Source organism: Rattus rattus, chromosome 4 (assembly GCF_011064425.1).
Source record: "Rattus rattus isolate New Zealand chromosome 4, Rrattus_CSIRO_v1, whole genome shotgun sequence".
NCBI classification, from domain to species: domain Eukaryota; kingdom Metazoa; phylum Chordata; class Mammalia; order Rodentia; family Muridae; genus Rattus; species Rattus rattus.
Window position 1 is genome coordinate 155,264,313 of NC_046157.1, and position 27,712 is coordinate 155,292,024.

At 43.6% G+C, this 27,712-nt stretch overlaps 1 protein-coding gene across 1 annotated transcript in view; it reads left to right on the forward strand.

Moving 5' to 3' along the window:
- Nucleotides 1-27,712, forward strand: part of Rhbdd1 (rhomboid domain containing 1) — a 118,174-nt gene that overhangs the window by 53,888 nt on the left and 36,574 nt on the right. Inside the window, exons 4-6 of the mRNA XM_032901458.1 lie at nt 3,318-3,406; nt 5,256-5,312; nt 11,952-12,095. Coding sequence (XP_032757349.1) covers nt 3,318-3,406; nt 5,256-5,312; nt 11,952-12,095 — 290 coding nt within the window. The remainder of the gene's footprint in view (nt 1-3,317; nt 3,407-5,255; nt 5,313-11,951; nt 12,096-27,712) is intronic.

The following is a 27,712-nucleotide window of genomic DNA, read 5'->3' on the forward strand; positions in this document are numbered from 1 at the left end:
GTTGGTTTTTTCTTCTTTTTTGTTTACCACAGCACTAGAAAAAGTACCTAATCTTTAAACTGATACTGAGAAGTGTGTCCATTGCTGTGATAAGCCCAACCGGGTGATTCTCAGACCTTTGGAACTTGTTTCAAAGAGGACTGTGGAAGATTTTGGACTTGGGGCTAGGAAAACTCTTGGGTACTGTAAGCAGGGATGAATGCTTCATTCTGGTGGGTGCTTGAAATACAGGAATGTTGAAGTGAAATGTGTGCTGAGGTGGCCCACGGAGGTCTCAGAGGGGAACAAGCATGCTCTTGAGGACTGGCTTGACAGCCATTTGTGCGATACTCTGGCAGCGTTCTTCTGTTTTCTGAATACTCATCAGGGATAGGGCTGTGTGCTCTGTGCCACTGTATACTGCAAGTGTGACACTTGGTTTTATTTTATGGAGCCTCACAGAGAAGAGACTGCCTGGAACTTCAGCGTTGGAATCAAAAGACTCCTGGGCTTTCCAAGTGGGTCAGAGGGTATTCTGCAGGATTAAATGGCCACGATCTAAGAGGACAAGAGTAGGAAGCTTAGGATTTAAAAGTAATGCACATAAGTGAAAATTTGCCCAGGGGAAGGATTATGATTGGATAATTTTGATTGTCAACCTGACAGGGTCTAGACTCAAATATGCTTACAAAGAATTATCTAGGTTAATTAAAGTAGAAAGACCCACCTTAACTATTCCACTTCTGACTGAAGTGTGAGCAGTTGCCACAAGCTCCTACTGCCATGACTAGCTGTTCACTCCAAGTATGAGCAGAAATAAACTCTCCCTTCTGTAAGTTGCTTCCAGAAGGAATGTTGTCCCAGCACTGAGGACAGTAACTAGGACAGTCATAACACTGTTTTTGGTGAGAGTGGGTACATTTGAAGATTCTCCTGTCTCCCTTCCCAAATCCCAAGGCTCCCTTTTCCTCCCAAAGGTAACCTCCCAGCTCGGTCTCTTCCACTCAGGATGCCTATGTCTTCAAGTAAAAGGGGAAGTTCTAGCGAGTGGTCATAGGCTGCAAGTGAGAGTCACAGTACTCCTTATGACAAGCTGTATTCCTTCCCTCTGTGGGAAGTTTCTCCCTTTTGACTGTGATATGAGATTCCCAGATCTGATTAAGATGATAATCTCTTCCTTTGACTTTACAAGTGAACACTTCCTTATCGCATAAATGAAGTAATAACACCAGTTAGTTTTCTTGTGGTAGGCCCTTTGTGTCACTGCTCATGGTTGCTGGATGATGCCGTGTGGTCTTCTTTGCTATTTTAATTATATCAGAGCAATTAGATTATGACTTAAACTTCTGAAAACCCATTATAAAGATAAGGAATTCATTTTACTGTATTATGCTCCAAACTGTAAATGAGATTTAAGATTAATTGTCTAATAGGTTGGATTTTAAATTGAAACCTTCTCCCATTTTATTTTATATCTATATGATACACCATGAAGCTTGGCTTAAAAGGTTTTCAAAATTACAGATTCTTTAAAAATAAGTTCTTTTCCGTTAAATTGAAATCAGTTTCTTTTTAAATCAAAGCCAGCCTCATTTTGTTCCTTTAAACCAGCACTTCCTCACTTCTAACAAGGTGGAGTTGTGTGTGTTACTGTTGTTGATGGTTAAATAGAGACTAAAATAACATGGCCAGCAGTGGGGGCATCTTAAATAAAAGCTCAGTTCTTCCCGTCCTTTTCATAACGTGGAAAACATAAAAGCAATCCCATATTTTTATCATTGGTCCTAAATACCGGGACCTAGGTCCTGGGCGAGAATGATGATAGCTGTCTTAGCCGATGAGTATAGCTGGGTATGTGTTACAGTGAAGGGGAAGGAACAGCCTGAGGGCAGGCAGTGGAAGCAGGGAGTTCATGACCTCTGACCCAAGTGCAGTTAAACTTGATCTACAGATCACCAGAGTGTTTGCATGTGGGGAGATGAGTGTGGTGGGTCCTGAGGCAAGGAAAGAACTGGAGTGTGTGCTTGGTGTTCTGTAAGGAAGCCAGAGGACGTCAGAGGAAGGAGCAACAGGACTTGCTTTCTTGGCAACTGCTACTTGTGGGATTCATTGGAGAGGAAGCTCCAGGTGGCACATTAGTTGAGTTTTGCTTTTCCAACACGTATTTATCTGGCACTCACCTTATATCTGGAGCTGAGGTTTTCCACCCAGCGCTGCAGGAACCCATACGGACATGCATAGCTAGGGTGGGAAAGGGCAGAAAGGCTGCAGTGGGTGTGACGTCTCCCTGGATGGAGCTTACCAACCATACGGAGGTGAGACCTGAGGAAAGACAGTTTAAGGGAAGCAGTGCGTGCACATTTGTGTGTTCAGATGCTTCTAGGCAGCTGGCAAACTCAGCTGCCTTGGTGGTAAAGTGTGCAGTTCAATAAATCCGTAGTAATTCTTAAACATGGGCTGAGAGAAGTCCACAAGCATAGTTCTCAGCCCACAACCAACTTGAAAGTGACTCTCCGCTCCCAAACCCCGTGGGAGAGAGACCTCACCTCCTGGTCAGGTGGGCACTCCTGAGGCTGCAGAGCAGAAGAGACCACCAACACTGCCCACCCCTGCTCACATCCTTGGCCCAGAAAGTGACACAGGCTTCTAAAAGTAGTGCTGCCTTGAGAGACATATGCATCTGAAAATCCATTTTATTGCATAAGCGACAGATTATATTCCACATAGAGTTCAGTAGAACCAGCCAACACCCAACCCATCTTTCAAGCTTGCAGTCTTTCCCTTGTTGTCTTTGCAGAATGACAGAACTTTATGAAACCAGATGGGGTGGCACATGGCGGCATCTGTCCTGAGTCTTGGTGGACAATTCCACTACTAGTCAGTGGGGCGTAAGCATGCAGCTGTCTGCTATGCTGTGGACACAGATAGACACCGTCCCTCCCAATGGCTGGGTGGTCCAGACTTAATTCTGAGCAGAGAAAACTGATTTCATTGATATTCTGTGATAAGCGGCCCAGAGAAGAACTGGAAGTCACTTAATGGCTGGTCTCGACAGCAGACTTCCACTTGGGAGACACAAACAGATTTAAGCAAGGGTGTTACAGTTTAAAGGTGTGACGTGAGTATTCATTGTCCTGTTTATTTGCCTTTCGTTTTCTTTTAAGGTAGGAAATGCTGTTCTTTGGATTGAGTTAAACAGTGCTCAGCATAAGCAGCTCTGTGTAGAACAGAGCATGCAGAGTATGACTAATTGACACACCGGGCTAATGAGAAGACAGAATAGCCCTAATCAGCGACACAGCAAACACCCACTAACAAAGGCTCTCCTTCCCTCCTAGGACTTCCTTTGCTGGGCATCTGGCCGGCATTCTCGTTGGACTGATGTACACTCAGGGGCCTCTGAAGAAAATCATGGATGTATGCGCAGGTACAGAACAAACACCTTCGGCCTGACAGCAGGGGGACACTCATCCTCCCTCTGATGTACACATAAGCAGCCCCAGGATTCCTTGCAGTGTATTTTAGAAATGTCCTAATGTACTCAGATTTGTCTTTACACCAAGAGATAACAAGACAGCTGTCATTGGTCACATTGATCCACGAATGAGAAGGGAACCCCAAGTCTGTATTCTGGGGTATTCTTAAGGAGCAAATGCCGGTATAGACTTATACCCCAGCCTTCCTGTGTTCACAGAAAACCACGGTTTTCCTCACAGGGCTAGCTTGCAATAACATATTTTATAATATTCCTTGAATTAATAGACATGGCTGGCAAGGTTACAATAAGAAACCAAACCTAGCCTGGAGTAACTTGAAGAGTACTGAATGACCACTCGGTCCTTGGTGGGCAAGGCATTCCATTCACAAGAGGCCCGGCCATGTCATCAATCTCTCGAGATTTGGCCCAGGCTTTTTATTTTCCTTACCCTTTCTCTTTGTTTTCTCCCCCTCTAAATTGATGTTCAATGAAAATGTTTTATTTAGTAGTGAATGCATTCAAGACTCTTTAATATAAAGCACTGTACTGATTCTGACTTGTAAGGCAACTATTCTGCAAACACTTGTTTTATAGACCATGCGCATTCTAATACTTCATCTTTTATTCATGGGAAATCTTCTGAGACTATTTTACCTTTTCTTGAACCATAAATAATTTGTTTTCACAGTTTGTGCCGATGACTGTTGTTCTTGAGAACCATATAATATTCATGGCGTTTGAAAGCTTTCTGGGCACTGCTCAGCAGCCTTCATGGGCAGGTCGTGTTTGCTTCGGGTGCTTTTCACAGGCTGGGCTGCAGCTACACAGATTCCCATCTCCACACATTTGCCTGCTACCGTAGCCTGCGTGCATGCGCTTGGAGGAAGCAGCGGGGGCCACCTTTGCTCACGGCGCCCCATCCTCTGAACACACAGTTTAACAGTGCCTCTTTGCCAGTGGATACTGACAATGGGGGAAGTGCACTGTCTTGATCCACTTTCCTGATTTTTAGGTTTAGTGGTTCTTGAAACTTTCTGTGGACAAACCGCAAAATTTAGACACACGGTTGGCTTAATTTTCAAAAAGGATTTTTCCCACAATTATAGCATTTAACTTTTTGGGGGTCTGGGGGCTTAGGACCATGTGCAGACATTTTTACATCAAACTGTTTTTTAAGTGACACAAAAGAAAATTAAGTTTGAAAAACAGCCTGCGGATTGTGTTCTAGTGAAAGCAGAGAAAGGATGAAAGTGAACCTAGAATTAAGGACCCAGTAACTTGTTAGAAAATGACCAAGAATTTGGAGCCTGCTGTTTTATGCTTCCAAAACAAGTGGGTCATCCTGACAGTGTGCCCCAGGCCTCTGTCTGGTTTACCTATGTCAGAGGAATTCCCTGAGGAAGGGTAGGGATGTGGTTCTCTTGATGCCTTTGTTGAAGAAGGCTTTTTCCCACTACAGCATCTCTGACTTTACAATGGCTTCTGAGTTCAAGCCTGGTACCCTGTGAAGCTGAAGTTACGTAGGACCTTTAAGGAACCCCAGTGCATGTAAATTAGGGTTTAACACCCCCACACACACACACACACACACACACACACACACACACACACACACACACACACACACACAGTTTCCCTAAAAGAGCTGGCTGTAAACAAATGAAGTTTGTTTTACCAGTTGTCTAAAAATCATTTGAAGTGACTGTGGGCTTTCTCATGAAGAACTGCATGAGTGTTGGAAGATTAGCTGTTAAAACTTGATGACTTCTGTGTAAATGTTGGTTTCCTTCCTGTTTAGGCATTTTTATCTCCAGCGCTGGTTCTTCAGGACAGCAGTACCACTTTAATAATGCAGGTAAGTTCGTGACATTCAGTACATTTTAACTGGGCTTTAGAGCTACACATTTAAGGGCATGGAGCTGCTTTAAGACAGCATTCGCTCTGGATGTGGAATAGCTCACATGGCACACAACTGTACCTTGACTCTTCCTGGAAGCCGAAAGGGATGTGGGTAAACCAGGGTACATCAGATGGGTTGTTGAGGAAGATTAGGGAAGACAGTAACTCTGTCACGGTCCAATTGTCTGATTGGTGTAAGGTCTCTTATGTACAGTAAGGTCCATATTGCCCCCAAGTCACCCAAGAGTTCCTCTGGCAGAGTGTGAGGATTAGTCACAGGGATACAGCTCCCCAGTTCTCACATCTCCACATTCAGGGAGGCTCTAGCTTGCCCTGAGACTCGAAGATGGGCTTTAATAGCATCCAACTTAAAGAATAGAATATATTTTTCAGAATTTCTCAGAAAGATGGAAAGGACCCCCTGCCCATACCTAAGGCTTGTTTTCACTTACAACCTGTCTGTTCCAGCCTGTGAGAATACATCAGCTTTAAAGAACAAATTTATGTAGCTGACAGCTTTGAATTAAAGAACAGGGCATGGTCCTGGCTTCAGCCCAGTTCTGGTGATGCTCTTCCTTGCCAGAAGAGGCCTGTGGCAGCAGCACATAGCATCTCATTGGCCAGAGACCGGAACAAGTGTGCGTGTGTGTGTGTGTGTGTGTGTGTGTGTGTGTGTGTGTGTGTGTGTGTGTGTGTGTGTGTGCGTGCGTGTACACGAGTGTGTTGTATAGGATTGGGTGGTGAGCTCCACACTCTGCAAAGGTCCTGTCTCCAAACAGCTCAGTCAGATGAAACGTGTAGCCTCTTCAAACCAATTATCTACACAACTGTACCTTGAAGACTCAACTCCTGCATGGAAGGAGAACCGGGTACTTTGGATGTTGGGTGGGTGATTCAGTGGTAGGTACTGGACATCATGGTGCAACAGACTGAATGTGTCTCGCTTTAGGTGCTTATGTTGAAATCCTAGCCCCTACCCTGACAGTATTTAGAAGTGGTTCCTTTGGTATGAAATCAAATCACCACAAGGTCATGCCCCTGTTATCTGCCCACATTAGAAGAACTCTAGAGAACGCCCCTGACTCTTGTTCTTTGAGTATACAGTTGGCAGCAGTCAGTAGCCTGGAAGAGAATTCTCAGCAGAACTGAAGCTTACATCTTAACGTGGATGACTGCAGCGTGTTGTAACCAGACTTTTGGCTACATTATTGGATTCTTTCATCTTTACCACCCTCTTCACCCCCATCCCTTCCACCCCTCCCCCCAACACTAGGTAGGAGAGAAAGAAGATTAGAGGGAAAAGGGGAGCCAATCTCATTAGATTAACTGCCACTGATTAGGAGAGTCAAGTCAGGATATCCAATTTCTTCTCCTCTTCTCTGGTCAAAGACCAAACTGGATAAACTGCTACAACAGCAGCCAACAGCAGCAGGGGGAGCAGCAGCCAAGTTTCTTCAGGCTCTGGCATTTTTATACCCTCTGAAGAATTCAGAATTCCCCAGAATTCTAGATGGAAACTGTCTTCAGCTGACAAAGTCACACCCCTGCCAGAGCACAAGACAAATCATGGTTAGCTACAGAAGCAGCCCCATCCCGACACCTGGGATCAAAACAAAAACATAATCACATAACATTTCTGTGTCTTTACATAAGTCAGACTTCTCACAACATCTGTTCACATTATACACTGTTTAGTCATACCAGGTAACAATAGCAATAGATTTGAGCAATTAGATTTGAGGCTGGAAGCCTTTTGTAGGAAGTACCAAATAGCTAATATTTTTGGCTTTACTGTCCATTTGGCTCCGTTCTAACTAGCCAGCTCTTTCTGGAATCATGAGAGCGGGCATTGTCCTATGAAAGTAAAGCATGTGTTGGATTCAGACAGTGGGTTGTAGTTTTGTTTTGGTTTGGTTCCTGGCTTACCTAGGTCCCTGTAATAGGTACAAAGAATTGTTGTTCATCTATACGTGATGGATCTTGACTGTCAGTCTGACTCAATTGAGGTCTGCCTAAAAGATCAGTAAAGGGCATATCTAGGCATGTCTGTGAGGTCTTTTCCATACTCAATTAACTGAAGGGGTACGACCTTCTTTGAATGTGGGTGATAACATCCAGTAGGCTAAAGACCCCTTGAAATAAAAGAGAAAGAGGAATGAAGCCCACGAAGATAGGCTTTCTCCCTCTCCCTTTCTCCCTTTCTCTTCCCCTCCACAAAGGTCCAATAACACCTCCAACCTTTTAAGGTCCTCTCTCGGGTATTTGCCACAGAGATGAAAAAGTTAACCCTTTGTACATGTAGTGTATACATATACACATACATGCGCGCGCGCACACACACACACACACACTACTTTGCATTTATTTCCTCATACAATGTTATTAAGTCACAGACTGTTTTATTCAGCAGCACCCTGCAAGTTCACACTGCGGAGAGTGCTGTTACAGATCCTGTAAGAGAGAAAAACAAAGAACAGCAGTCTCTCTCTCAGAGGATGCAGAGGAGGGGCAAGTATATAGGTGTGGAATATAGGATAGGTATATAGGTATGGATATGTATAGGTGGGTGTATAGGGGTGGCTATATTTGAGAAGATGAAACAAGAGACCATCAGACTAACAGATGAAGATGGACGCCGAGCCATGGTGTGAGGTACATGGCTAATAATCTTAGTGTCTGCTGGATTTCCACCTCCTCTGCTGGCCAGGTTGCATCTCTAGCTTCTGGAAGTCTTGTGCACTCAGGGAGCCTGCTCAGGCCTGCTCTTCTGACTGCCCCACGCAGCCTGGAAAGCGCCCTTACTTCCTTTTCCTAAGCATTCACAATCCAGTAGGACCTATTGTATGATGGCCAAGACACATTTTCACACATTTTCTCCACTCTGCTACTCGATCTCCACAGAGGACTCACTCGTCCCCTTTTGCACCTTCCAAGCAGAGGTCCAGAGAGCACTATTAGTGTGCAGGCAGGTTTCAGCGCTCTAGTTGAGGGAGCGTTGCTGTCCATGAGGCTGCACAGAGGAAGAGTGGAGTACTGGGTTTTGACAGGTGACTACAAGTTAAGGAAAGCAGTCATAGGGAGGACTTCCCATGGAAGGAAGCAGAATCAGAAATGGCCTGTTGGGCATTGTCCAGAGTGTGCTGAAGTATTGAATCCATAGTGTGATAGTCTTAGAAGTAATCTGACTCCATACTCTCCTCAGTCCTCAAGCCTTGGCTCACGACTGTCCATCCTGACTTACATCATGTATGAGTCACCTGAATAGCCTGAAATTCACCCACATAATGAGATCAGAATGGGTGGACTGGGATCAATCTCCTACACACACACACACACACACACACACACACACACACCACCACCACCACCACCACCACCAACTACTCAGGTGATAAGATTACAACTAAAAGCTATGACCTTAATGACTTAATGATGGGGCCTTAGACTTGGGAGCAGTAGACAAGGGTTCTGTCTCTGCCTCAAGACGGTGCTTTGCTTCTCCCTCTGCTTGGTCTGGATTAAGTGGTGGTTATCAGCTAAGCTGAGATGGTGTGATTGGACAGCCATTATGGACAGAGATGACAACTGTAGTCCCTGGAGGAGCACGTTGTCTTTCCTTTGTAGACAACAGTTTACAGTGAGTAATAGAGAAGTGTTTCCCGGCCTGTGGAACCAGGAGGAGCAGAGCAGTCAGGAGAACCCCCATGGTTCTACCTCCCGTTGTGGTGCTTCTTGTTGACAAGGCTTAGGACAAGGAAGCTAACAGCTTGATGTTGCTAGAGGAAAAGGGGGTATCTCTTCTGGTTCACTTCAGTAAATCTCCACAAGAAATAACAGTAGAGTCTGGGGAGAGAGCTCTGTCAGTGTTCTTACTGCCCAAACACAAGTACTCAACTTCCATCCCCAGAACCCAGCTTTAAAAAGTAATAACAGAGGCCCCAGCATTTGGGAGGCAGAAGCAGGCAGATCTCTGAGTTCAAGGCCAGCCTGGTCTATGGATCGAGTTCTAGGACAGCCAGGGCTGTTAGAGAAACCTTGTCTCAAAAAACAAAAAACAACACACACACACACACACACACACACCCCAGAAGCCCTTTTCTGGGTGAGGAGGCTAGTACTACCAACCGTGGGTGTGCACAGATATGGCCTGCCATAGACTTCCTGGTCCAGACATCTTGCCTAACAGCTGGAAGGCGGAGCTTAGGAAGGCTGGGTATTTGGCCACATCATTTATACAGGTAGCTTAGGAAAGGGCTGGGACAGGGTTCAAGTTTGTGATCCATTGTCCTGCTTTTCTGTTGTGTGGGGATGTGAGGTCCACACATACTTTGACAATTGAACTTTAGGAAATAAATTAACTCTGTTCTCTCTCTCTCTCTCTCTCTCTCTCTCTCTCTCTCTCTCTCTCTCTCTCTCTCTCTCTCCTTCCCTCCCCCCCCATCCCTCCGTGCCACATTTACTTACATTTTTAAAGACAGAGAAGAAAACCCCTCCATTGCCCCTTTCTCCCTTTCTCCGTGAGAGACATTGGTACAGACTGGAAAATTCGAGGCAGAAATCCAAGCTCCTTTTTAACCTTCCTTTTTGATGTCCTGTGAGATTAACATATTTATGTTCCTTCCTGTGGAGTGATTGGATTTCTTCAAAGACAGCACTACAGAGGGCCCAGGTGGCCAGGCTAATGGTCATCTTAGCAACTTTGATGCAAGCAAACGTATCTGTCGCAAGTAGAGATTTATTCTTAGCATGCCCACCTTCATCTGGGAAACTCCTTAGAGGTCAAAGAAACTAACGAATGTTTTCAAAGCTGTTACCAATTTTTCTAATCTGTGTCATTTTCCTTGATCTCTTTGGTATGAAACCCTGGAATGTATATAAGGACCAGATGGAACAGTTAACGAAGTAATGATAACCAGAAAAGCTTTGGGGGTTTTGTTTTGTTTTTTATTACAGAGTCAAAGTATATGACTTAAAAAGTACTCATCACAAGATATGATTTAAACTTATTTCTCCTAAGCACTGGTTGTTAAATTCCTCTGCCCTTGATTATTATGAAGACTTTAATACATCTGATTGGGCCAGTAGAAGGGTTGTTGAGCTCTCCCTCTCTCTTCCCACTTAAAACACTGTTTTCTTCATTCTTTGTCCCCACCTTTTGTCTTTCAAGTATCAAGTTAAGATTTTATAATGTTAATGTGGTCAGAGCTGTGAACTTTGTTTCACTAACGCATCGCTGGGTTGTAAGGCTCTGCAGGCGCATGTAGTGTCTGGACGCGGGGGTGCTGAAGAGCCTCAGGTCATTGAGTTTTGCTGGTTATGAAAATTTCCCTCTTAGTCTTGGATGTGGAGGGCAAGGAGGTTGGGGAAATGAAGGCAAAGCTCAACAAAAACTGAGTATATACTAATCTCCAGTAATATTAATCTGCAGTAATATTAATCTGCAGTAAGGAGCCTTTGTATCGTGAGTAAAGCTAAATTGAATTTTTGTCTAGAAAGTCATACACGGTCAAAGAATTTTTATGATAATAAATTTGAAAATAAATTTCAAAATAGCTTATTCCAAATTTCTGAATGTGAAATTTCCTTCAACCAAGTTCTGTGCTTTTCTGTAGTTTTACTAAACACAGAGCACGCATTCATGCTTAGCAAGGATGGCACGGAGGTGTAGGACACCGTAGCTTATGGATTTTCATCAACAACCAAGTATGTTAATTAAGACAGGAAACATCCTCCTCAAAGGATATGACAATGGCAGGATAGAGGGGAGCAAAGAATAGGAGATAACGTCTCTCATTACCCCAGATTCTTCTCTATAGACAAAAAACCCAAACCTCTTCAAACCAATTCTGTAATCATTGACAATGAAAAGAAGACACAAGGACTAGACTCAAACTGACAAAAATGGGATGGAATTACTTTTGCAAAAGCATTCCGTGTTTCTTTGCTGCCTTTTCTTTAACTGCTGTCTGTTTAGTGTGTAGACCATTATTTAATGACCATGTCATCTCCTGTCCTGTTGAGTAAGCAGGCTTTTGAAAGCAATTCCGATTGGAAGCAGAGTGATGCTAGTTGCAGTGGGAGCAGTTGGCCCATCCGCCTCAGTCTTGTCAGTTGTGAAGTAGAGTACACAGCAGGGGCACTCTGGTGTATGGACGAAGCATTCATTGGTTGTCTCCTTTTGGCTGGAGCCACAAAACAGTAAAGCGTTCTCAGCCGCTCTCTAGCACTGTCCCCAGTCAAGTCGGGACTTACGGGAAATGCTCTAAGGTGATAAACATACTCCACAAAGCCCATCCTGGTCTCTTCTCTAGCTTGTAGCTGCCTTCTAAGTTCGTGTTTCTCCTCCTCATTAGCATGTAAGATCTTATTTATGTCCAGGCCCGTGTTGGACACAGAGGCTGTAGAGTGACGGGTTCATAGCTGGCCACTCTCGTGGGAGACTTTTCCATGTGCCATCCTCGCTAGATTAGAAGTTCATTATTACACTCAAAATAGTGACATGAACTACGGGGCTGCCTTGGCTTTACAAAGCCACAGTTCTGAAGCAAAAGACAGGTCCGTTACCGGGGTCTGAACCTTTTGATTACGCCCACAGGCCCTTCCGGATATCAGAATCGCTATACAGATGGCCGACCAGGGACCTATGAAGCAACTTACAGGAACTATGACATCTACACAGCAGGCCTGAGCGAGGAGGAGCAGCTGGAACGAGCGTTAAGAGCCAGCATCTGGGACCGAGGTAAGAGCCGTGTACTCTGCTGTTATTTTAAAACCAGCCTCGTGGCAAGGCGGTCTGAAGAAGGACTATTTGTAGCAAATTAAGCCCTGAATACTTTATAAAAAGGGTAGATAAGTGAAAGCGGTGCAGATTGTGATCTCAAAGAAGGGGATGTGACGCCGTCGTCCCACAGCCTGAGCTCCCAAGGTGCCAGACTGGATGCACTGTTAACTGTTCTTTTTATAGGCCCACCGCGCTTTGTGCCTGAGCAGTAAAGCCAAGAAACTTCCAAAGACAAAACAAATAAACTTCAGTACACCAGAAAAATTAACTTTGGAATTCATGTCTGTAAAGTACACATTGTATCATCATCTATTAAAGTCTTGGCCGTGAGCCTCCACACAGATTTCCCTTGGAATTGAAGGACTCAGGTTCGAATCCTACTGGATCAGTCCCTCCAGCAGCAAAGCCTATGGTTTTGTAGTATTTAACACAATTTCCGGAAATTTTTTTTTTTTTTTTTTTTTACAAATTATTATCTAAGAATCAGTATTCTTATTTTGCTTTCTTTGCTCTGGGTTTGGCATATGAAGTTGGACATGGATATTTTAATTATTGTCCTAGTGTGAGTTACTAAGAAGCAGCATTTATGTAGACATTGTTATACATCACGTAGGTTACTTCACTGTCCAGGTACAGAGTGAACATCAAGCAGAAGACGGGAGGCGCCCTAGAACATGTCTCTGTCTCTGGTTATGTCTGTACTTAGTTGATATCACCTCTCCAGAAGTAATTATAACATCAGGGACCTGCCCTCAAAAGCTTCACAATATCTTATAAAGTATATGTGTGCTACCTACCATGCAGCACATAATTTCAAGTATCCAGGACTGGCTCAGTGGGTGTGAGAGAAATGGGGAATGTCCTTAGAGCTTCACAGACATGGAAGCACTGGGACTTCAGAAATTGTAGAATTTTCAGAGATATCAAAGACATTCTGGAGAGCTGTGTTGAGTGTTGTTGTGAACAGAGAAGTAAGGGGTTATGTCCAAGCCAGCCCTTGCTTTCAAACTGAACATGGAGAGAGGGAAGAATACGGAGAAGCCGGGAAGAAGCCCTGTAGTTAAACAGTTCCAGTGGAATGATACTGTGGTGCACGATCTCAGTGGTTAACAGATGTTAAATCTTCATGGTACCTTCGTGTCTAGGAAGCTTTAAACATCCCATGGACTAGGTTCCTGGAAGTGCAGAACTACAGTATTCATGGATTTCTCTTTCCTGACCTTGAGCCAACCCAGCGTGCCCAGCCACCTCTCCTTCCTGCTATGCTTTCCCTGCCTGGGTCTGTATTGTCTCAACTAAGTTGGAATAAACATGTCCTCCCTCCACTTGTCAGGGTTTGGTCACAGCCCTGAGAACAGAACTGACACCAGAGCAGGTGGCAGTAGGATTGTATATGTACGTGGGGTGGGGGAGGTGACATGAGCTACGTTTTGTGAATCTGGCAGCAGCCTTCTGCAAACAAGAGCTAAGAACTAACCAGGTACCAGACAGCACTTCATGATGAGAGCACATAGTGTAATGGTGTAGCCCTTGGATTTAAGGAGGGCAGGCCTGGCAGCAGCAGTGTACACAGAGATGGGGACAAGAGTGAGCACACAGCAGAGCTGAAGTAGTGTGTTGTAACAGACTGGAGTAATGAGTGCCGGGGTTGTGAGCTGTGATGCAAAGGTAATCTCATTGTATAGCAAGGCACTGCGAAACTGGTGATGGACGGACATTCTTGCTTATCGGAGCATGGGTCGGTGGGGCCAGGCTGCCTGGCTTTTGGCTAGCAAGTTGCAGTGGTCAGTTTGGAGCATTCTGCCAAGGTCTTGCAAACCAACCCGTTAGTTCTCATTCAGCAAGTTTTCCCAGGCTGGTTATAAGGCTTCCAAAGACAGTGTGGAAACCAGGAAGTCGGGTGTGTTTTCCTACGGTCTCAGGCCACCCCTGTGAAAGAGTCATTTGATACCCCTTCCCAAGCGGTTGAGACCCACTGGTTGAGAACCTCTGGTGTAGGGGGATCTTTAGCCAGAAGCATCCTAAGATGCGCCTACCATTTCAAAGTGGTTTTAGAGACTTGAATGTAACTGCAGAGGAAAGCTTTTGCATGTGGATCAGAAAAGGAGGGGGGAGCCAGCCTTTGAAAATGTTTTGTTTATAAATCTCTATTGTTAAACTAATATAAATATAAATAATACCTAACAAAAATTAAACAAAAATATGTGAGTATTTAGTAATGGATGGAAAAATCAGATACATATACCTTTAGAGGTGCCATACATTTAATTCTGTATTTTTAAAAATTTTATTTATTTTTATCTATGTCTTAGTTAGGGTTTTACTGCTGTGAGCAGACACCATGACCAAGGCAACTCTTAGACAACATTGAATTGGGGCTGGCTTACAGGTTCAGAGGTTCAGTCGATTATCATCAAGGTGGGAGCATGGGCAGCATGCAAGCAGGCCTGGTGCAGGAGGAACTGAGAGATCTACGTCTTCATCTGAAGGCTGCTAGCAGAACACTGGCTTCCAGGCAGCTAGGATGAGGGTCTTAAAGCCCACACCCACAGTGACACACCTACTCTAGCAAGGGCCACACTTTCTAATAGTGCCACTCCCTGGGCCAAGCATATTCAAACCATAACAACCTATATAGGTAATTAGCCTGCATGTATGTCTGTGTGCCACGTGCATGCAGTGTTCACTGAGGTTACAGTAGATGATTGTGAGCCACCTGGACTCAAACCAGGGTCCTCTGTAACAGTAGCCACTGCTCTTAACCGCTAAGCCATCCCCTTCTCTTGAGGCAGGATCTCATGTAGCCCAGGCTGGCCTTGAGCTTACTGTGTAGCCAGGGATGATCTCCAACTCCTGATCCTTCTCCATCAAAGGCAGGTACTGGCATAGCTGACCAGGTTTCATCCACTTACCTAAAAACAACTGTGGAAACAACTTGGAAAGGAGCGCTGTGCTGGACAGCCAGTGAAATAACTCATTTTCCTTCTATCCCTCTTTTAAGTATATTTTCTTATGATTCATCATCTCATTTGTGAAACATTTCAGAGAAAGTAACATAATTTTATTTTGAAACGGTGATTGCTGCTTTCCCTCGGGATACTATTAAGGCTGGCATGGTGACAAGAGTGGGATTTTTTTTTTTATTTACATTTCAAATGTTATTCCCTTTCCTGGTTTCCCGGACATAAGTCCCTTATCCCATCCCCCTCCCAATCCACACCCCTTCCCACCCCCCAACATTCCCCTGTACTGGGGATTCAACCTTGGCAGGACCAAGGGCTTCTCCTTCCATTGGTGCCCCAACAAGGCCATTCTCTGCTATATATGCAGCTGGAGCCATGGGTCAGTCCATGTGTACTCTTTGGATGGTGATTTAGTCCCTGAGAGCTCTGGTTAGTTGGCATTGTTGTTTTTATGGGGTTGCAAACCCCTTCAGCTCCTTCAATCCTTTCTCTAATTCCTCCAACGAGGGTCCCATTCTCAGTTCAGTGGATTGCTGCTAGCATTCGCCTCTGTATTTGACATGCTCTGGCTGTGTCTCTCAGGAGACAACTATATCCAGTTCCTGTCAGGATGCACTTCTTAGCTTCATCAACCTTATCTAGTTTTGGTGGCTGTATATGTATGGGCCCTATGTGGGGCAGGCTCTGAATGGCCATTCCTTCAGTCTCTGCTCCAAACTTTGAGGCCATGCATTTCTTTTCCTGCATCTGTGTAGACGGGTCATGCGGTTTAGGTGGCTTTGCTCTACACTTTGTGAGCATAAGCTTTTGCAGTATGCCTCCCAGCATGAGACCGAGCAGGCGCTCTCCCTCTGGCTTTGGCTTCACAGCTTACTGCTGACCTCTCCACAGAGTCAGATGTTGCCCCCTTGTCACTCACAAGTGTAGTTCCTGATCTTAAAGACCATTCCTCTTTCCATTCACAATCACTGCAGCGCCTGGCATTTGACATTGGTCTTTCAAAGGGTCCATCCAGATCGGAGACCCCCATGACCTTGTTTGTCATTCTGTTACAATGAGCACATTCCAGAACCACGATACAGTGAAATAAATACATGTTAGAAGGTCGCACGTTGAGCACGAAGTTGTTTGGGAGGAATTTTCAGGCATGATTCTGAATACACAGTATACTCATTTCTAACTAATTGAATGAAATATAAAAATTAAGTACTTAAACACAGTATAAACTAATACAGGTGAATGGTTGTTATTTTTAGATTACCATCTTTTCTCAAGAGAAGCAGTAGATATTCACGTAAAACATTTGACAGGGAATGCTAGTAACATGTAAAAAAAACTCACAGAACCATAATACCGATCCATACTAATAAAAGAGAAAACAATTTGGACATATAATTAAAAAAACCAAAACAATGTGCGTCAGATACTAAGGTGCCATGTATTAGCAAAGTTACTTATGCTTCTCAGCTCACCCAGTTTAATGGTGGCTGTGTCATAATTTCTACTGCTGATGAGGGTGTCGGTTTCCTGGCTTCTGGACAGCGCGAGGGTAAGGATCAAGCAAGGGGCTTATGCTCAGTTATCTCAAGAGAGTCAATCTTCCCAAAGAGATAATAGTCTATTATTTGTGTTTATCTACTATTTAGTCATAATTATATCATAAACTTGAGTAGATTGAAATTTGTACAATAATGTGAAATTAACATCATACACATGTTAAAAACAACACTATGGAAAAGTATAGTGGTAATGGTATGAGTATAATGTTAAAGTAGGGTACAAAACCCTGTGTATCATATGATCAGCATTTTATATAATTTTTTTAAAAAAATCAAGACTTTTCCCATAGGGGAAAAAAGTAAAAGATAATTTTAAAAGCCCTTTCAGAATATCTCCTTTTTATCTTGATAAGACAGTGACAAAGTGTTTTGAGAAGAGCAAAATTGCAATTCATCTAGCAGCCTATAAAGACAGAATTTTTGCTATTATGTGTCACTACTGTGCAGGAAGTCGTTTTAGATCAGTTTTCTTGAAATCAGTTCCATATGCTATTTGGAACGTTCATTGAAAGTAAAATTCTGTGGTCAAGCAAGTTTGGAGAGAATTAATTTAATAAATTAGTTCCTTGGAGCAGAACTAATTAAAATCATTAGTATACCATTGTCGTGGCCGCTGTCTATGGGAGTGCCGCTCCCAGTTTTCCCAGCCTTATGGGAGGATGGACTTTGTGGGTGAGTGTATTTGGGCCAGGGAGAAGGCAGATGGGAGCTTTGTCTTGGCTGAGACCTGCACATGTCGTGTTACTCTACTCCCCAGTGCTATGGTGCGTGTCTCCCAAGAACAGAGGACATCTGCTAACTTACACACAGCCCCGTTGTCACATCCAAGAAAATGAGCATTTCCCAGCATCCGACATGGAATCCTACCCAAAACTCACCGGTTTTCTTTAAAAAATATTTTTAAAGCTATTTTATCTTTTTATTCACATGTGTGCATGTGTGTTTGTGAGTGTTTGTGTGAGTGTGTGAAGGCTCCTGTGGGCGTGGCCTCGGTCCTTCCACCCAGAGTTCAGTGATGGAATGTGGGTCATCACACTTGATTGACAGGCACATTACACACTGAAGCATTTTACCAGCCCTGAAGCCAATTTTTGAGGTCTCCATTGTTGTATTTGGTTATTTCTTTATTGTCTGAAAAGTACATCCTGGTTTGTTTGTTTGTTTTCCGTTGTCCCCACAGAGACTGTTATTAGGGTTTCTGTTACTGTGGTAAAACACCATGAACAGAAGCAATGTAGGGGGAAATGGGTTTGTTTCAGTTTACACAGATCATCAGCTTTTTGTTTCAATTACAGGAAGTCAGGGCAGGTACCTGGAAGGAGTCATGGAGTGTAAATGTCACTTACTCTACTCGATGTAACTGTCTTCTCTGAGGCTTAACGCCTCAGTCTGCTAACCTAGGCCTAGGCTTAGAAGCTGCTAGCCCTGCCACACAATCTCATCCAGGCCTAGAATGTTTTCAGCCTCTGAGACTTACTGCTGAATAAGCTCACCTTTTCTACGTCTTTTTGATCTCTGATTGGCTGGTTCAGCTCTGCTGTTCTGGTTCAAACCCCACTCCTAGCTGACTGATTCAATTTGACTTCTCTCGCCACCTCTGACCAAATCCTTCATACCAGCTTTGGCCATTTGTTTTAATGCTCTGGCTCCTTCTCACTCTCTGGCTTATTCTGTCTTCCCCTGTGTTTAGCTGGTTCATTATTCTGTCTCTCTCTCTCTCTCTCTCTCTCTCTCTCTCTCTCTCTCTCTCTCTCTCTCTCTCTCTCTGCACAACATGTATCTCTAAAGCCACCCTGGTAAAACTGCCTCTCCTCCCTCTCTCTGCTGCTCTCTTATGTTACCTCTCTTTCTCACTGTTCTCCTGGAGTTGGGCATATTCTGTGCTGTGAAATCTTTCTCTGATTCATCACTTTGTCTGCCACTCAGTAGACATCATATTCAAACATGGGTACTTCAATCCACAAACTCACTTTACCTTCACTATTTGGGATTAAAGGTGTGTGCTAAGGGTGTGTCTGTATTCCAGCCAGAGTAGCCATGTTGCTGGATTACAATCCCTCTAAAACGGAGGAGTACTGCTTATTGGCTTGCTCCTCCTGCTTTCTTACAGCACCCAGGACCAGCAGCCCCAAGGGCTCCCACATCAATCACCAATCAAGAAAACATCCCACACGCTTTCCCAGTCTGGTGGGGCTATTTTCTCAGTTGAGGTTCTCTCTTTCTAAATGACTCTAACTCTATCAGGCTGACATAAAACCAACCAGCACAACTGGCCTGCATCAGTCAACTTTACACACACACACACACACACACACACACACACACACACACACACACACAATTTAGAAACTTTTTCTTTCTCATCTATCCACAGAATGGCATGTTAATATTAATATCACTGTATACAGAACTCTAACCTTTAAAAAGTCCCATGGTCTTTGCAAATTCAAACAATTTAAAAGTTCACCTCTTTAAAGCATCCAAAGTATCTTTTATAGTTTCTCTAAAATATCCAGTCTCTAAGAATATCCAAAGCCTCTATAAAATTCGTAGTTCTCTTAAGTGTAGAGTAGGTTATATCATTTCTTCCTCCATTGGAAGAACCAGGGCACGGTCTGGGATCCACACATGATCCTCTGGTCTCCAAAACATTCTGCTTCCCCAGCTCTGCCACTGTGGCAGGCGACAGCTTGTCTCACAGAATCAATCCGGCTCCGGGTCACAGGTGCTGCTGTCCTCAGGTGCTGCTGCATGATGCTCGCACCTCCAAAATGTCAGATGCCCACTGCAGCTGGGCTACACCTTCACCAAGAACTCAGTGCCTACCGCATGCTGCCATGCCTCAAGGGAGGAACCAGAGACAGAAACTCATGGGAAAGTGCTGCTTTCTGGCTTGCTTCTGACGGCTTGCCTAGCCTGCTTTGTCTATCAGTAGTCCAGGGGTGGCACCACCCACAGTTAACTGGTCCCTCCTATGTCAATAGTCAATCAAGAAGTGCCCTAAAGGGTTGCCCAGCTCTAGGTACATTAGTTGAGGTTCTTTCTTACCAAGTGAACATAGCTTGCATCAAGTTGACATAAAACTAACCAGCACAGACACCGATCCCGTTAAACTGTAAGAAGTCTACATTTTATCTGGTTCTTTCTTCCTGTGCATTTGATGCATCTCTATTCTCTGTCTCCTAGATATTATCAACTGCATTAGGAGCTCATTAGATTCCGGCTAGCCAGTGTTAGCACAGAGATAATGTAGCTACTGCTGTGCCCTTCACAGTGGTCATGAAGTGTTAGATACACATCTTCAGGCCATCTCTTCTGTCACTAAGGTGACAGGGATGCTTCCTCTGGGTCCTCTTCTGTGAAACCAGTTGGAGCCCAAGAGGTACCTGAAAGTGTGCCTGTGCCAGTGGTTCTGTGATCTCTTGCTCACTGCACTGTCAGCTTTACCCTTCCTTCCTCGTGGTTTTTCTCTGAGTTCTTCCTGGCAGCAGACTCTGAGGCAGTAAGCAAGTTCCCACATACCACATTACATTTACTGGTTAGTGCTTTAACCCCCCAGCTCTTGACTGGACCCAAGGAAAGCTACTGTTTAGACTGTCCGGCCTTCATGTTTACTGTAGGGGCAGGCCTGGTATTCTGTGTACTTCTCAGCATTCCTCACAGGGTGTCCTTCCCTGGGGTTTGAGCCAACCATTCCGTAGGGATTTACTTTAGACGCTTCTTACTATTCATTGTGTTTATTTTTACTTTTTGACTGAAGATACTTTAGAAACAGTACTTCCAAAGACTGTATTTATATTTATTTCTCTGTGATTCATGGGTTGTTACCACAGGAGTGTTAGTTTAATAGTTGTGATTTGTTGTTATTGTTTTTCTTTTTTTAATTCAGCTAAGAGGAATTTGTTGGGAGAAAGAATTCCAAGCCCACACCAATTAGTTTTAGACTATTCTTCAGTTAAATATATTGTGAAGGTAAGTTATGGGATCAAGGTAGCAACTTTTTAACCTCGGAGTTTTCAAATATTTCTAAATAATACCTGGCCATAATTACAAGTCCTAACGTGCATGCCAGGAATAATAACACCAAAGTAGCCTTTGTAGAACTAGAGAGATCTCTATTATTCCAAGGACTCGTACATTCCCCATCGGCGGAAACCTTCTCTTGTTCGGTTGGCAGTCAGCACTCACAAAGGAGTCCAGGAGGCAGCTGATTCATGCTGTAGTAGGAAAAGCTGGGTTAAGAGCCATCTCTTTGAGTCAAAAGGCAGATGCCAGCTAGGACATTAGTCCCCCGGGTTTTTTGTCTGCCCCCCTCCCCATTGTTCTTCTTTAATAACCTGCCACCAAGTTCAGCTGGCACAGGGCACAGAGTTCTCTCCTTTCCAACTTTTGTCTGCCACCTGGGGCCTAGGGCCTGGTTAAATCTGGAACTCCTTGCTGTCGTGTGGGGCAGCATTGCATATATTCTGAAAAGCATGTGTTCATATCCTCTCTCCCTCTCCCCCCCCCCCCCCCTCTCTCACACACAAACACACACACACACACACACACACACACACACACACACACACACACAGTGCACTGGGTTGCTTCAAAAGCCTTGGCATGAGAGTGAGACAGGTTGCCATAATAGAAAAGGAATAGACTCCCAGTTAATATCTAGTGCTTTTGCTCTTGACATCTTTGAGTCCTGTTTATAACAAACATATTCAAGGAGATCAGCTGAGGTGTGATTTAAATTGGGGGGGGGGATTTGTTGTAATTAACTTGTAAACTCCTCCTCTCTCTCTGGCAACATCAAGGCATAGAAAGGTAGCGTTTGTCTTGATTATTTTATTGTATGGGAAATCAAAGAAAGGTTGACTAAACTGTAATCAGCGTTTTTTAAATATTTATTTTCACTATAGCATACTCATATATGTCTGGAAGTACTTTGACTGTGTTGACACAACCCACTGCCCAGTCCAGTCTCCTTATTTTGTAGTAGACCGGAGGGAGGCATGGCTAGGAAGTGTAGAATAGGGAGATGAGCATTTTTTGTTTGAAAGTTAGGACTCCTGTTGTACGAATGAAAGTCTCCTGGAAGATAAAACACACACAACTCTCTGAGGAAGACCTGCTTTTGATACATGCACACATGATAGCTGTGTCTTAGTTGTGTGATTTCGGGAGCCTTTCTTGGCTAATGCAGTCATCCGCAGTTGGTGGTTTATAACATGCAAATTCCAGCTGCTGCCTTGCTTGGCTTTGGGGCGCTGCAGCCAGGACAGAGATGTATAGTTAAGGCTAATCCTGCGTGACCACTTAGCTTTTCTTCCTTTCTTTCTTCTATGTAATAATAAAGAGAAGTACCATCTGCCAGATTGTCTCAAAGCAATTTCAGTGCAAAGTGATGGCTACCTTAAATTACTGGCTATTATTTCTCACTACTCTTCGTGTTTAGGGCATTTCTTTCAATGACTAAAGTTTTCTCTTTAAGACCATGTTTAGGTGTGAAATTGTGCATGTAAAGAAATAAAAGTATTGCATATAACTCTTAATCCGTGACCATGAAAGAGGAGTAACAGAGAAATCAGAATTCTGTGTGTGTTTCTTCTAGACAGTAGAAGGCTTCTATTTAGGGCCACCAATGGAGTGGCCTGTAAACAATGTAAACATGTTTGGAAACTGACGTAAGAAGTTGTATGTGAATTAATTTATAATTTTTCTGAGCCCATACTTGCCATGTATGGAAAGGCACCACTCACATGCTAATGAACAATAAAGTCATAGCTAGAACTCCAATGAATTAGTTCCCCATCTTCCTTTTTCCACACCAAAACTAGTCATTGGGCTGCCCAGTCTGTTTTCAGACTCCCTGTTGCTGAGGCGTATTTCTCAGTATGCTCCTCAGCGGGGCCTCCCCCAGGCCCTCAAACCAGCAACACCACAGGCAAAGCACTGTGGGCTGAAACTGTGAATAAATCTTGGTTTTTACTATGAGGTAAGAATGCTCTGCACTTTGCTGGGCAACAGGAGAGTTAAGTGACCTAGTATACTTAATCTAAGCAGTGTGATGGATTTAGGAAGGAGAAGCAGTAGTAGCCTTTGACTTAAGTGAGGGGCCAGCCTTACCTGCCAACCTGTGACATTTGCTGCTGCAGCAGCCATGAGCTGCTAGAAGAACTGACAGAACCAGGGTTTACTAATATGGTTGTTTGGATTTTCCAGTTATTTATGCAAAGAAGTTATAGATATGAATACTTGACGTTTCGTAAGACAATTTGAGAAAACCATTATTCCTGGCCCGTTGTAGAGTTTTGACATTTCTCTAAAACTGTATTAAATTATAAAATGAACTATCGGGTAGTATGCCAAAGTTGCCTACATCTTGTATTCTCATTGATTAAGAGATGTGAAGAAGTTTTCAGAACTTTGTACTGGGACTAAAATAATGTCACAGAATAAGTAATATTCCTTTTTGTTTCTTGTATTTGTTTTTTTTTAAAACTAGATGTTCTAGACTTCAATATATAAACTCAATAAGTGATGCTTTCAACAAGTAAAATTGTATTTTTAATAGAAGTTTTCTGACTTCTTTCTAAGCCTTGTCATCATACTTCAAAATGATATGTAGATGTCTCAAGGGAGTATCTTGATATTTTATCTCCTAATTGAGTTGCAGTTTCTTTGGGTGTTTGTAAAGAGCTGGGTTATTGATTATATTAAGCATGTAACTGCCTCTCAAGTCTGGGGGGGGTAGTATTAATATGATCCTTTGATTAATTTGTTGCTGAACATAAGCAGAACATATATCAAAATGATGGGGAACAAAACAAACAGTATCATTTCAAACAGAACTGGAATGTTCCAGAATGGAAACTGACCTCAAAAGCAACCGGCACCGACATGTTGGTTTTAAATGACGGGGAGACGGGTCAAGAGGTTCAATGTCCTCAGTCTGTTTGTCTGGTAATGACAGGCTGCATCCTGCTGACAGTCCCTACCTTAGGGAGCATGTGTGTGTGTGGAGGGGCTCCCTTGGTCCTTGTAAGGTGCCTCTCTGGAAGGTGCTAGCTAGATTAGACCCACACTTGGTGGGACTCTTCAGCTTTCCCAAGTCTGCAGGAACACTTCCGGCTCAAGTTCACTGGCACCCTTACCTTACACACATGCTGTCATTCCTGTGCATGCCAGCCTTTGTCTCACCGTGAGTCAGCACCACTTCACTCCTGCACTGGAAGAAGGCCCAGCTACCTTCCAAGTAGTCCCAAGGTGGGTTATGCTAAGTGCGTAAAAGGGACGATGGACATAGCTGATCAGTTACGGCCCTTCGTTTTCATCATCATCATCATCATCATCATCATCATCATCATCATCATCATTATTGTCCTTGTTGTTGTTATAAAGTAATACATATTCACTGGGGAGAAATACAAATAAACAAAAGATGTTTAAAATGCAACCTGGGACTGGGGAGTTGATTTGAAAGAATGTTCGTTGTACTTACTGCACACACACATACACACACACACACACACACACACACACACACAGAGTGACCCAAAACTACCACCCAGAAAAGCTATTTTGTACTTGTGATGTGTCCTTGAAGCTCCTTGTAAATGTTTTGGTGACACTCGTTCCAAGTTGGTTAGTATAGATAATGGCTACTGTATTAGGAAGGCTGACATACGCACATGCTAGTCAGGCAAAGAGGAACCATGACTTGAAACAGAGCAGCATACTGTCTGTCTCCCTCAGCGCATACTGTCTGTCTGTCTCCCTCAGCGCAGCCAGTCTGTGGAACTGAACCAGAGCTTTCCCTGTCTAAAGTCACTTGGTCTATTATCACAGCCTTGGATTCAGAGAGCCAAAGACAGCACCGTGCATCGCCACTATGGAGAACTCTTCACTAAGTTAAAAACGAATACATTATTTATGGAGAGAATGGTCACGTGTCTTAGACTCTCATCTTTTGTTGTTGCTGTGTGTTAGACATAGTTCATCCAGGCTGATCAAGTTGATACTAGATTCCCAGTGTAACCTCATCAGAGGAAGTGTGACCTGTGGGAGGGAGATGATTAGATTGGTAAGGAATTTTCATCAGTGCTTTTCTAGTGGGACGAAATTTTTGCTCCCTTGTAACTAAATTAGTACTAGAAGATGGGGTGCTGTAAAGGGTACCCTTCCTGTTTGAATCCTCTTCATGTGCCTGCCTGCCCCTCCACCTTCTGCCATGACCTGAAGTCCTAAGGCTTTTCTGATTGACGCCTTGCACTTGACAGGCTAGGAGCTATGAGCCAAGCATACCTTTCCTTCGTAAAGTTTGCAGTCTCCGGTGTTCTGTCACAGCGCTGGAAAACACACCCTGTATATCCGGCTCAGTTCTGTAGTTCTGATAGTTTGGAAGATTTGTTGTTTTTTTAAGCAAAAATTCCTGATAAGAATTTAAAACATCATGAAATAAAGTATTTGTGTTGGGAAGGACTTACCTCCGCATCTGAGATGGGTGCATCTTAAATACTACCTAGGACAACGTCAAGTCGTAAGCGAGATGTTAGGGTATCATTTATTTACTTTTATTAAAAATAGTTACAACAAACATTTGAAAATACTGTTTCCCTTTCTCTTATCTTTCTTTCTTTCTTTTTTTTCTTTTCTACTTCTGGTCTTACTATGTGGTTTAGCCACTGGGTTCTCAAATGGTCCTCCTAAACATGAAGACTATACCCTAGCATGCTTGCTTAGGGCAAAACTGGTGTGTGTGTGTGTGTGTGTGTGTGTGTGTGTCTGTGTGTCTGTAATGCTTGAGCTAAGGCTATGTAAACTGTTGATTTAAGTAGGATTCAGCTTGACTTCTGTAGTTTCCCTCTTAGAAGCTGCTCATGATGAAAAGGCGTCTGTATGCTCACGTGGACCTCACATGAAGTATGCCTTCAGATGGTGTTCTGTGGAGCGGCCTCCCAAAATTCTCATGTGATGATTGTATAATGCAAGTTCTCACAAGAGCCTTTCCTCCACCTCGTCCAGCCTCTCTTGCAATCAGTCTACGTGTGCCTGCTCTCTCCCACCTGCTGTACCTGCTGTCTGATTGACTGTGTTGTGCCATTGATGAGAAAACCCAGGAACCATACCGTTGATTTCTGTGTATTGTGGAATCACAAAGTTTAGTTTCATAAAGGTCTACTTTCACCACATGACAGTTTTCTAAGGGTTCAACCTGTCTCAATGCCACTGCACTTGGCTCTAAAGAGCCAGCTGTGAGGGTCATACTATATGTGTTCATGTATCTTCACCAAGTTCAGGTCGAGCACACCCATGCTACTTAAGTATACTTTTGTGGCCATATAGGACCCAGCTTTCACAAAGTTACTGATATTAATATAAATATTAAGCTACTTTAAATGACACTGTAATCATTTGCATTGGAAAAATCTCAAATGACGTAATGGTGCAGGACCAGGAGATGAGTTGAATAAGCCATCATTGTAGAATAGTACTGAGCATTAAAAGGTCAGAGAAGCAAATTCAGGGTACATCTGGTGAGAGGCCCAGGGTCCAGGGTGTCCTTAGTAAAGTGTCATCTGCTCCCATCAATTTCATAGTTAACAAAGTGTCAATTACCTTTACTCCTCAGAAACAAGATACAGTGACAATAGTGACTTAGCCTTCTTGTTTGGCTTATGTCCAGTTGTAAACTTCTGCCAATAATATTCAACAATTATAAAGAAAAATATTTTTGAAATAAAGCCATGCATTACCAAAATATTGAATATTTTTCTCACCTCCACAATCCCATAAACGCAGGGAATGGTACCCCATCCATTTGTCTGTGGCTTCTACATGGCATTTGTGGCCAGGTAGCATGATGCAGGAGACGGAGCAGAGCCCAGGGCAGCCTCCACAGGTCTCTCCATCCCATTGTCCTTGCTTATTTTATACAGTTTCTTGTTTCTCTTTGTTTTTTGTAGACAAGGTTTTACACTCTCACCTGAGCTGGTCTTGAATTCAGTGAAGCCCAGGTTGGTCTCACCCTCTCTGTTTACTACACTGATTTTTCTTCCTTTCCTTTCCCCTACAAAGACATTTATTAGTAAGATGTCTAGATTGTAGGTGTGTAGCTCAGCGGCCTTTTTTTCACATATGTGTATAACCATATAACCATGAGAGTAAACATAGTTCCCACTTCAGTCACCATCTGCCTTAGGTCAAAGTGCTTGTCATCACTACTCAGCATGGAAATGTAAAAACTGAAACATTTAATTAGTTACTGCTACCTGGCTGCACATGTATATCACAGTGGCTAAAATCTAAAAGCTAAACCATACCAAACGCTGCTGAAGGTGCCGGGGAACTAGAACCAACACATACCGCTAGAGACCCTCTGAAGTAGTGCTAGTCTGAAGCCTAGCCCCTCCCTCCTACTGAAGATAGATACTAATACCTCATGGCCTAGCATTCGTGTCCCTACATAAACACAAGAGATTTGTAGGTCCGCACAAAGAACTATCTTGTGGCTTTTTCATAATAGCACAAACCTGGGGAAAGCACAGTAATCATTACCGAGGGTTCCAGAATACACCAGACTTACTTTTATGTTGTTGCAGCTTAGCACAGAGAGCATTTCTGTTGACCCCATAGCGTACAAAAAATATGAAGCTAAAGAAGTCTACCAGACGTGTCCTTTTTCTACGTGTTCTGAGTCATCTCACTGAAGGGTCCCGTGGTGCGTAGGAGGTTAGGATGCTGAGCAGGGATGATCTGACTCACTTTTTGGAAGAGCAGGTCTGCATTGCAAATTGTGATAGCGTGCGTGCGTGCGTGCGTGCGTGTGTGCGTGCGTGCGTGCGTGCGTACGTACGTAGAAAACAGCAAGGGCTGACTGTTGACATTACTGCATTTGAATTATTTACCAACCAAGCTGAAACATTAAAAAGAACATTCAACTCTTTTGTTGTTATAGTTAGGTTTTTTGTTTTTCTGTTTTTTTGTTTTCTCAGTTGAGTCTAGAAAACTGTTTGCTTTCCCCAGTGTGATGCCGAAATAAACCGTAGCTAGCTTGTGGGCAGTG